At 40.5% G+C, this 12,222-nt stretch overlaps 1 protein-coding gene across 2 annotated transcripts; it reads right to left on the bottom strand.

The window, feature by feature from the left end:
* Nucleotides 1-1,530: 1,530 nt before the first annotated feature.
* Nucleotides 1,531-8,477, bottom strand: TARDBP (TAR DNA binding protein). 2 transcript variants are annotated; one of them, XM_032775444.2, is made up of 6 exons: nt 8,370-8,477; nt 7,286-7,538; nt 6,087-6,250; nt 5,134-5,274; nt 3,922-4,092; nt 1,531-3,432 (listed from the first exon to the last, which is right to left on the bottom strand). In XM_032775444.2, exons 2-6 carry the CDS (start codon nt 7,521-7,523, stop codon nt 2,902-2,904), a joined length of 1,245 nt encoding a protein of 414 aa, XP_032631335.1. In that variant the 5' UTR covers nt 7,524-7,538; nt 8,370-8,477; the 3' UTR covers nt 1,531-2,901. The 2 variants fall into 2 exon arrangements, with proteins under 2 accessions (XP_032631335.1, XP_032631336.1); XM_032775445.2 differs by having other exon boundaries at nt 8,389-8,477.
* Nucleotides 8,478-12,222: the final 3,745 nt, after the last annotated feature.

The following is a 12,222-nucleotide window of genomic DNA, read 5'->3' as shown; positions in this document are numbered from 1 at the left end:
GAACAAGACAACGCTCGCAGGTGGTGACAAAAATACCTTTTATTAACTCACTTAAAACACTAGAATATAAAAAGCATATAGAGAAAATGACCAGTAAAGTCTGAAAACTGCTATAAAACTTTCAGGAATTTCTTTGAGGGTCAGGGGAGACTAAAATTCAGTCAAGATTACCCAATGCTGCCAACTTGTTAATACCTGATCCTCAACTTAAACAAGTTTAAACAAATTAAAGCCATGCTAATGACAAACTTACCATCAGGTTCCTTGCAGGGATGCCACCGTTTAAGCCTTTGGAAGTCCCAGAATACCATTTTTAAGTGTTACTCAGCAGCAGTAGCTGGTAATAGTGCAAGTGCTAAAATGCAAAATTCACAGATGGTACAGAGTTTGGAAATTGTATCTGATTTAGGTGCAGAAAAATTAAGTAACTTTTTGCAACGGGATCTGAATAGTGAAGATTTGGAATTACAATTTATCTCTGGAGAGATCGCAAACCCTTCCCCCCCCCCCCCTTTTTTTTTTTTTTTAAAGTACTTAGATTGAGACTTAGTTGCCAGCTATCCCCTTGGACTGGAGTTAAAGTAATACCAGTGCAAATATCTAAAAATTAGTCTCCTTTTCATGATAAACCATATTGAGAATCAAATAAATAGGATACATCCTAATTAAGATCCACTTTAAGAACCTAAATATCCAAGTCAAAGCAGAAACTAAAGTAAATTGCCTTAAATTTTCATATTCATAAGCTGCAGAATATGAAATACAGTAATAAAAGGATCAGTGTGGTGGTGGATTTCAAGCACACACTATATCAATTTCTGAAGATCTAATATTTATGGAAGTAACCTTGCTGGATGTGTTACTACTGGATACATTTCTCTTTTGGAGATAAGCAGCCTCATAAATTCATCAATACTTTCTTCGGGTGGACATTCTTCATCATGAGCTAATATTTTATTTTAGCCATAAGTTTACAGTTTCTCCTGTGCTCAAATTAGAGTGGGAATATTTTCCCTTTTGTTCCCAGTCAGCAGGCTGATTTAAAGCAGCCTACAGTATTTATTTTGCTTTACATTCTCATCCTCAAAGAAGCTGCTTTCGAAAATACATTTAAGAGCTGCAAGTCTACTAACAGGTATATGTGTTAGCTACTTCCCCATCGCCCCTTCTCCCCAACTCCAAAAAAAATCCACCCTCATTCCTAAAAACAAGTAGGAGCTTCCTTGGTGAGGATGCAAGCTGGAGGGAATGGCTTACCATTTTAGGTGAGAGCACTCAACCTTGTGAGAACTGCATTTTAGATATGTATCTCAGAACAATGCAAAAATAGACAGTGGATTACAAGTTGGGTGTCAGGTATCAATGCATGAAGAGTGATGGATCCATTTGACTTGTCAACTTTTAAAGCATGCTTATCTGAAACAAACTGAATTACTGCAAAAACAACTTTACAGAAGTTCATCTCAAAGGACAAAATAAATTAACTGCTATGAATTCTTTGCATTCAGGGCTGCAAAACAAAGACACATATTACTTAAATCAGTTTTATTTAAGAATTTCCTACATTGACAAGTCTTATAAAAAGCATCCAAACACAGAACTGCAGCAAACAGCATTCTTATGGATATCTTATAGACAGTGGAACTTCCACCCTTAAGAGGCACACTGAGCTCGCTAGTGAACTCTGCTACAACTACTGCAAAGCACACCACAAACTCAATGTTCTCGTCACAAACTCCATCATCTTCGATTCACATTACCACACTTACATATCATTAACAGAAAAGAACACACACCATACAACATTCACAGCAGTTGACATAAGGGGAAAAAAAATACAGATATTCATTTCACTTAACACATTCAACTAATTGGTTAACTAGGTATAAAACCCATTTAGTCTTCCAGATATGGATGTCCTTTGAATGGAAGAAACACTCGTACTTTATTTGCTATCATTGCTCTCTGCACACTCTCTCACCAAAGCCACAGGATTGAGAGACATCTCGCCAAGTAAAATAAAATCCCATAATGCACCACCAGGTTTCTGCATGCGCTCTCTCCTTTTTCTCGCACATACCAGCCCTCTCATGCCTCGGCACCACCATCAATCCCACACAAGGTTTCAAAAGTTCAAACAGCCTTCTGGTTCCATCTCACAGCCTTGCGTTCATAGCGTTGATACGATTCCATGAAATAAAGAGTAGCGGATAAAAATGGAACACCCACCATCTAAGACGTAGCATGTGCAGTGTGATGAAGTATTCTTGGATGAGAAAGCATGTAGACAGAAGTATTCCTAAAGCAGAATATTTACAGCACTGCTTTCAACTAAGTGCTTCTTCCATACACATTTGAAATGAGATGAACTGCAGAGATTAAATGAAGCCTTCATATTGTACTTAGTATATGAGGGGAGACAGTGTTAAAAGGAAAACAAACAAACAAAAAACACCAATGCTGTGTTCTCGAACTGGGGCATTTGGAGAGATTCTTATGGTGGGGATCAAATTAAAACAAACAAGAGGAAAAGAAAGAATGTAGTTTCTGACCAATGGTTTCCTTTTTGAACATGCAAAGAATTCAGCTGACCAGGAAACAAGGAATAAAATATTACAGGAGAAACCCTTCCTCTCAACTGTAGTGTTAGTTTACCCATCAGGCAAACAGCAGTTCACTTTCAATCATTCAATATTCCAAAAAATTATGTAACAAAACTTATATAATTCCTTTAACCTTTCTTTTTACAAAAGAAAAATGTCAAAAATACTGTTGAATATACTGCACATTGAACAAATTGATCAGGAAAATTTTAGTATATATGCAATTTACAATATACTTACCATGAGTTTAGAAAAATTTGATTTCCCACCATAGAGTCAGTATATCAGAGCCCACTGTCTACATCCCCCAGCCTGATGATTTGGAATCCATACTTGAACCAAAGCCTCCATTAAACCCACTGCTTGATCCTGCATTTGATGCTGATCCCCAACCTATTGCTGCTCCAGAGTTAGATCCTCCGTAAGAATTACTTCCTGAACTAAAACCCTGGTTCTGCTCCCTTTGCATGTTGCCTTGAGGTTGGTTGTTTCCTGATGGCCCAGACTGATTCTGTTGACTAGCTAACATGCCCATCATTCCCCAGCTGCTCTGCAATGCTGCCTGGGCTGCGGCCATCATAGCAGGGTTGATACTAAATGCTCCAAAATTCATCCCTCCACCCATATTACTGCCCTGGTTGTTCCCCAAACCACCTCCTCCCCCCCTACTATTACCAAATCCACCCTGATTCCCAAAGCCTCCTGGATTACCACCAAATCTTCCACTTCTTTCTAACTGTCTATTGCTATTGTGCTTAGGTTCAGCATTGGATATATGTACGCTGATTCCTTTAATGATCAAGTCCTCTCCACAAAGAGACTGGGCAACCTATAAGAAATAAGGGATGTAAATAAATATAGAATTAGACCATTTTTTAAAGTACTTGTTACAACATAACAAGACAAACCACATGATTCTGAACACAAGTGTAAACTGTAAAGGAAGAGTGTGTGAAAATTTGACACAAACTAAAAACAAGATCCTTTAACTTTACTGAATAAAGTTAAGTACTTAAGTAACTAAGTACTTAAGTTACTTAGTCTACTGTGAAGATCCAGATGCACAGTACCAGCTGAAAAGTGTGAATCTGTAGACATGAACTGTAAGCGTATTGATGTAATTCAATAGAAATTCAAAGTACAAGTGAAATTCTCAAATTGTAATGACAAAAACAATCACTGTACAATCAATTCCAAGAATTACATGCTAAGGGACAGTGTTTGTCAATATTATAGTCAGAATGGTAAAGAGAGATGCTGAAAAGACGTAGGAAACCGTTTCCTAAATGTCAGGGGCTAAAATATTTTAAAGAAATACCTGATCATCTGCAAATGTAACAAAAGCAAAAGCTCTGAAGGGTTTGGGGATGAAGACATCTACCACTTCTCCATACTGAGAAAAGAACTGCCGGAGCTCATCTGCAGTCATATCCTCGGTGCAGCGCCCAACGAACACCTTTCTGCTACGCAAAGGTTCATCAGGACTTTGCTGGGTAGAATCGCAGAAAAAGAAATATTGACCAAAACACTGCAATCATCCTTCTGAATAACAAATACAACTTAGTTTCTTTTGTGATAGAGAACTTCACAACAAACTATTAACCAGGCTATGGGGGTGTATCACAGCTATAGGAAGATCTAAAGAAAAGCAACCCTCCAGTTGCTCTCCACTCTACCCGAGATAATGTAATTAAAAACTGTATCACCTGAGAGGAAGACTGCAAGGATGAACTTGGAATTCCTGAGTAGATGGAAGCAATGTTACCCCCTAGGACCTTTGCACTAGAAGTTGTAGGGAAATCTATCTTTGCTCTTGTAGTGGTGCAGTTCCAGTAGTGCTGACAATGGTGGAAACACCAGTATATACTGACCACAGCCATATCTACCACCCATAATCTAAAGCTCTTCTGATAATTAGAGATTTGTTTAGAACGTTTTGCTCAAGGGGGATCTCCTAGGTGTGGTGCCAGGGGGACAGATGTGAAAAATGGAGAGTGGGAAGGAGATGAGAATTGAAAAGTGACGACAAATGAGGACTAGTTAGGTAGGCAGCAGAGCATTCCTTGTGCTTTAAATCCTTCAGTTGAATACATATATAGTGAGGAAATATACATAGTCAAAAGTGTTGGATTCTGATCCCAGCTCTGCCACTGACCCAGTCTGGCCTTGGGCAAGTTACCTACCTATCCTCTGTGCCTCACTTTCCTCCCTTCCGCAAAATGTGGGCAGTATCTGAAGTAGGGGCTGCTAGACATTTATGATGTCGGCAGGCTGGTTTCTGTAGTTTTCAGACTGAATATCTTCTCCCCTGTGCTTAGTAGTTTTCTCAAACCCCCATCCCACTGTTCCTTCACCTAACCTCCAGGCTCCACTCCTCCTTTTTGTCTTCTCACCTGGCTCAAGGATCCCGTTAAAGTCCCCGTCTCCCTTTGTTTGCCCATATATCTAATCCCCTCTTCACTCAACAGGATTCTTTAAAGGAGTGCATGTTTTGTTTCTACAAACACTAAAATAATTTAAGGAACGATACCTTAGAATTAGGAAGTTTACAGTCACACCATCTTCCATCTATCATGTGTCGTTGAGACATCACTTTCACCTGGGTTTCATACTCCGTAAATCGAACAAAACCAAATCCCTTTGAGTGACCAGTCTTAATGTCCTTCTTAACCTAAAGGAGGGTGGGCGGGGAGATGGGGAAAGGAGAGAAAAGAATCTAGATAGCTGAAATACTGAAGCAGTAATATGCACTGGTGTTCTTAGACTAGCTGCAACTAGCTGCTAATTAGTAGTCTTTTCCTAGATCAAAAGGAATGCTAGGATTACCAAAGCACAATGAAAACAGTGCAATGTGAAAAGTTTTGATCCTAATTTAATGAGGCTTCTATATCCCTCATGAAATGGCCATTGGTACGATCAACGACAATACACAAAAGCATTTGACAGTTTCATACTACAAAATCAGGCTGTGAATTACCATTATAGCAAACAATGTTCAAAAGAGCATGGGTTTGATGCATCCTGGCAAAGTGCTAATCCAATATCAATATAAAACAAATCCTTAAACCTAAACTCAAACTTATTGTTAAAGTTTCAAAATCAAACAAGAACTCTAAAAAGAAAGTCTTCACAAATGCTACAGCTACCCCCATACCAATAAACTAATATGCAAGCACAAAAACCAAACACCACACAGTGGGCCACACAATGTCTTGCTTATACCTGTGTAACATCATAATCATCCCCTTTTGAGAAATCAGTCTTGACATGGGTCAATGACCTGAACATATACTAAGACATCTCCAAGAAAAAATAGCTTACTGCAAAGCAAATAGTATAAAACAAATTGTAATGTTACAACAGTTAAATGTGTGCTCTTAAATTTATACTGCCCTTTTTGCCTTGTACTGGCTCATGCAGAAAAACTTCCATCTGAATTCATAGCTTTTGACTCAAGTAGAATCAAGTACAACAAACATTTACCTGCACCATGAGAACTTCTCCAAATGTACTGAAATATTCCTTTAGATCTTGTTCAGTGGTTTTCCAGGGAAGACCCAAAACTATTAAATCAGATGTCTTTTGTACTGCTCGTTTTACTTTCACAGCTGATGAGGCATCTGTTTCATCCATTTTCCTCTTGTTATCTGAATGTAAAGATGTACATCAGAAACTCATCTCCACAATACATCAGAGGAAAGGAGAGCTACTTCCATTGGTCAGAAGCAGCATAGCACAAGGATTAGATTCTTTTTTGCAGGATGTATTGTGAAAGCTAAGAACTGAGACTCTTCCAGATACATACTAATTGCTTCATATATGTTATAATCCGCATACAACTGCCCTACAATATCAGGGAGAGGAGTGCAGAAAACAGGCAGATTCAAATTCTCATCTAAAAACACACTTTCAGCTGTCAAGTATCAGAGGGGTAGCCGTGTTAGTCTGGATCTGTAAAAGCAGCAGAGAATCCTGTGGCACCTTATAGACTAACAGACGTTTTGGAGCATGAGCTTTCGTGGGTGAATACCCACTTCGTCAGATGCAGGTCTGCGTCTGACGAAGTAGGTATTCACCCACGAAAGCTCACGCTCCAAAACGTCTGTTAGTCTATAAGGTGCCACAGGATTCTCTGCTACTTTCTGCTGGTTTTCCACTGAAGTACTGCCAAATAACATTCATGTGCCTGACCACAGTTTGTGTGTATTATACAGTTTGAGACAACAGCTACTCAATGAAAAAGGAAAAGTGCTCTCCTTACTTTTCCTTTTCATCCTTCACCTTTCCCACACCCTCCCCTACAACACTGATGTCTCTGGCCCAGATCATGCAATAAGTGTCACATGGGCAAACCTCAGCCCTGCACGATGCTCACTGTAGGATTGGACCTTTGGAAGGTAGCTATATAAGACTGTTAAATGCCTTACAAACTGTAAGACAAAGTCTTATTTGTAAAGTACCTTGTACAATTATGGTGCTAAATAATAAAGAACTCTCTGAAATTCACTCTGTGGGCCAGGCACACACTTTAACTGAAAAAGGCTTATTTGCAGTTGCTGCTATGGTTTGTTAGTAAGTTAAGAGGAAAACATAAAAACTAAGGAATCTATAGATCTTGATGTAAAATTCCTTGTAACTAAGAAAGTATGGTTGTACCAAAAATTCATGGAACAAAGACAAACCTTTGGGATAATTAACAACATAGACAAGATTTCCCCAGCCAGCATCTGGAGCATGCAGAATTCCTTCCACTAGCCGGACTCCTCTCATACACTGAGACACTGGGTTCCTGTAACGCAGGCCACATGCTCCAGGGAACTGGGCAGTAACTGTGGATAGCAGCACAGTGCCATCATCCTCTGAAGGGATCTCAATGGGCTCATCGTTCTCATCCTCAGTAACACGGATGTATTCAGACATCTTTGCTGGATTTTACTAATGGATTTAAAAAAAGGGGGGGATCAGCAATTTTTTACTCTCTCTTATTTTATTCATTTTTAATCTTATAATAAATCAGTTTGTTTCTCTGTAAAACACCGACAAGGCTTTTATTCCTATGCACTAAGAACCTACCAAGAGATGTTGCATTTTATCTTCTCTAAGCTTTAAGTGTTGTGTTATGTTCTAACAACAGACATATAACGTGATATTTATGGGTACTGCCTGGAGAGGAGGGGTTATGAACAAAGTTATTTAAAACTAGGAAAGAAAGAAGATTTGTTTACAATCTGCAGTGATCTCACCAATCACCCCAACTGAGGGGATGGGGCAAGGGCCAAGCCTGTGTACGGCGGGGCGCAAGGAAAGAACCCTACCAACTGATATTACTGGGAGGAGAAAAAAAGGGGGGAAGCCAAGGGCCAGACTATACTGGAGTGTGAGGGGGAGGGAAAGGGAGAGCACGGCTCAGACCAGGTAAGGGCCAGGCCGGAGCTGAATGTCCAGATCACCCCGGGGAGAGGGAGTCTGGGAACGGGGGAGCAAAGGTCAGACCATAGAGAAACGGAAGAAGGGTGTCAGGACCAAACCATTTCCGGGAGACGGGCGTGAGCACCAGACCACATGCCTAACCGATAGGCTGCGCCTAACTGAGGCCTAGTTTATAACCCCCCGCGCGCTAGGCCTCACCACCGAGCCTCTCCGCCCGTCCCGCCTCTCTCAAGCCCCAGGCTTGGCCTAGCTCCCCCAGCCCGCTCAGGCAGGGCCCAACCGCGGTTGGGACCCGAGACGCCTGACCCTCTAGCTCTCCCGCCGCGCTCTGCTCACCGGGCCAGGGAGGCCTTACACGGGGCGAGGGGGCTCCACCCGCCTCCACCTTCCTTTCCTCCAGCCGCTGCTGACAAAATGGCGGCCCCCGGCCCTCAGAGGCAGAGCCCGGCCTCTGGGCGAACCATTCCTCCCTGGGGGGGGGGCAGCTGGAAATAGACTGGAAAGAGCCAACGTCGGGAACTTGGCCTGTTTGGAACAGCGTAGAGCAGAGATCACACAGGCCTTCGTGTCCGTCACTCGGGATGTGCGGAGCGGTGCCTCCGGGCGAGGACGGTAGCAAAGCTGGGATTTCTCCCCCCCCACTCACCGCAGAGCAATGGTATGATCCGTCCCGCCGGAAACGCGCATGCGTAAGGCTGGGCCGAGGGGAGAGATGGGAAATTGGCGGGAGGGGCTTAGCCCTGGTGTTGGCGTTACTCTTCTTGAAGGCAGGCGACGCTTATGGTAGCTTCAGCAGTGACCCCACCAGCAGTAGGTCTGGAGCCTTCCTCTGTAATGTTAACGCAGCGTGATTGCATTTAATTCCCTTGCTTTTTTGCTCGTAAAGACAAAAGCCTGTTTAAGGTTAAGGGAGCTGGGCAGCAGCTGGTGTTTTGCATTGCCCACCTGCTGCTCAATTCAGTGCTTCATGCATGCACGGAAAAGACCTCTGAGCTCTGGATGGCACGGTGCCATGGACAACGTTGCCACTGAAAATGTGAGGGGGTTTTGGCTGTACATGTGTGAAATTTGTTTCGAGTACTGATCAAAGGCTCAAACTCTCATGTTCTTTTATTTTGCAGTGGAGTGAAGTTGAAGGCCAGCTGTTTTTTGTTCCTTGTGCACATAAAAATGTTTAATTTTTTAAAAATGGGGTAAGTATTTGTGCACATTCTCAGACCAGTCCTCCCTCTTCTCCCCCAGCAAACCCTCTTAAAATTAAGATTGAGAATTCAGATAAATTTAAGGGTAAAAACATTAGAGATGGTGTAACAAAACAAGCATTACAGCACATGAAATTCAGGGTTGATATGGAAAAGCACATTTAAGGCACCCAAGCCTCTTTAACTCTTCTCTATAGTTAACCCCCTTCGTTTTCAGTTTAAACCAATTTTTACCAAAAAATTCCCCATTTTTACAAAAAGTAATCATTTTTTTTCTGATTTTCACCCTACTTTTTTATCATTCAAACATCTACAAATAACTTGTTTAATTAGGACAATACAATACATTGCATGAGATATATGTATTATGATAATACATTAGTCTGTGTGTATATGTAAAGCTGCCTGTTGAAATAAGGCTATGTATTAGTTTAGAAGATACACACAGGCACACATGCAAGCTCTGAAGTGTGCACATCTGAACGTACTGATGAATCTCGTACACATTCAAGCTGTTAGCAGATAACAGGTTTAAAGATTTGACACGCTAAAACAGGAAGAAAATGAAAATGTCAGTATATTTCAGAACACTAGGAAGTATTCAAAAGTTTAAAGAAAAAACAAAACAGGAGAAAAGGATGAAGTTGAGCGTATGTGCTACAAATGGTGTGGCCCAATTATTAAATGTAAATATTTATAGGCTAATAGTTGTAAGTCTACAACAGTAAACTGTTTATTCAAATAAAACTTTTTATTTGATTAGAGATATATTGTTTTCTTAAACTCAAAGGTGGCGTGTTTTGATTTCTGTTTTGGTTCTGCAGCAAACCACATCGATGAACGGAATTCAACGCATTAATCTACTGAATACTTTTTTCCCTTGTCTTTCCATCCACCAAAATCCCTATTTTACCCGTAAAAATTAATAATTTTTGCACAGATTTTCACCTGTTTTTGTTGTTGTGGTAATAAACACTGATAAATTCCCAGGAAACATAAAAGAAAATAAACTGAAAATGAAGGGCCCTACCTATAGTGATGCAATCCATATTAATATTTGTAGTCCTAGATTAAATTTAAACTGACTTCTAAAGACACTTTTTTCATATTAAATTTGAGGTAAGACACTCAAACAAACATGATTCTTCTCTGTAATGACAAAAAATCAGCGTACTTTAATCTTGGATCATAGGCCCAGATGCTCAGTGGTATTTAAGAGCCTGACTCCCGCTGATTTCAATAGGATTTAGGTGCCTAAATACTATTGAGGATGTGGGCCACAAACACTGGAATACATCAGTCGTAACTGTATGGTTATTTCATGGGAATGTGATGGCTGAATTAAGGATGCCTTAACACATTTTCTGCTGTATTTGCCCAATTCTGTTACACTTCCCCTATGCTGATTGTATTTAAAACAATGAAAACACTTCTCTTGGTACTACAGTATTATAGTGTTAAAGTTTATTACAAGTAAAACCCAGTTCTCTGAAGGTATAAGGAGACAATCTGAAGTCCAGCTAATTGGGATCTTCAGTCATGCAGAGCTTTCCATTCAGGGCTTATCCACTCTCTCACCACTTCAAAAGTTATTTTTCCTCTCTTGGTATCCTGCTATTCATTGATTTATCTCATTAGATTGACCTAACTTGGTAAAGCACCTCCATCCTTTCATGTATTTATACCCGCTCCTGTATTTTTTACTTCATACATCTGATGAAGTGGGTTCTAGCCCACGAAAGCTTATGCCCAAATAAATTTGTTAGTCTCTAAGGTGCCACAAGGACTCCTCATGGTTTTTTTTTTGTTTGTTTGTTTGTTTGTTTTGCTAAACTTCTGTGATGCTCCTAAGGGGACAACCTATAGCCTGGAGTTTGTTAATCAGTGTGGGAAATCATTATTGTCCCTTTAACCCTTGTGGGATGTTGGCTAGAGCAGGGGACTTTGTTGCTGGGACTCCTGAGGTCTATTCCTATCTCTGCTACAGACTTGCTTTATGACCGAAGTCAAATTATTTAACTTCCTATTGCTGTGCCTGCCTGTAAAATGGGGAGAATAATACATAACACTAAAGTATTTTTTAGCCTTAATTCATTAATATCTGTAAAGTTCTTTGACCAAGAAAGGTGCTAGAGATCTGCAGGGTTTTATTCTTATTACCACCAAAAGATGGCCTTCCCCAGCCATTCATTTGGTTACAATATGTCTCTCTAAATCATTGCTCTTCTGCTTAGGCTGTTACCACCACACCCCCAACCTACTCTTGTGCTTAGACAGCCTTGCTGCATTCACCCTGCTCATGCAAACTGCTCCTTCATTTTGTAATTTAATTGAATACATGTTTTTTCCCTGCGCATTGTCTCAGACAAAGTTGGCAGAACCTCAAAGCATATGAGGGGGAGGGAAAGGCGAGTTAAATGCATCAAAGGAGACAAGGCTAATGAGGTCTTTTGCTGGGAATGCAACGAAGAACTAAGTGAACAAGTTATGCAGCTTTCAGAACATAACAGGCTCCTTTGAGTGCTCAAAAAGTTTGTGGAGTTTGGCTTTTTGGATGAATGAAATGTGAGATAACTGTGCAAAACTATTAGACAAAGCGTTAGCGTATGTGACAAGTGTTATGTCAGCTTAATGACAGGTTGTACTTTATGCAATGAGACAGGAGCTCAAAGTTTGGTCTGAGTCTTTCTAGAGAACCAAAGCTACTCACATGGACCCTGTGTAAATGCGTGTTTCCATATGTCATCTCATTGAAGCCCAAAGAAAGAAAGATCCCACATGTTAGATTGACAATCTGCTTAAACCATCATAATTCTTACATAGTGGTTGACAGGTTAGAGTCTGGGGTTGATAAATGCACTACACAAAGCTGCATTCATAGAATAAAAATTGTTTTCCTTATAGCATCTTTCATTCTCAAGGTGAATGCGGTAGTTACTGGTATTGTGGTGATTGTATAGGCAAACTGGGCAACTGTTTTCTCAGCA

This window comes from Chelonoidis abingdonii, chromosome 23 (genome assembly GCF_003597395.2).
Source record: "Chelonoidis abingdonii isolate Lonesome George chromosome 23, CheloAbing_2.0, whole genome shotgun sequence".
NCBI lineage: Eukaryota > Metazoa > Chordata > Testudines > Testudinidae > Chelonoidis > Chelonoidis abingdonii.
This window is presented reverse-complemented; position numbering and strand designations above follow the sequence as displayed.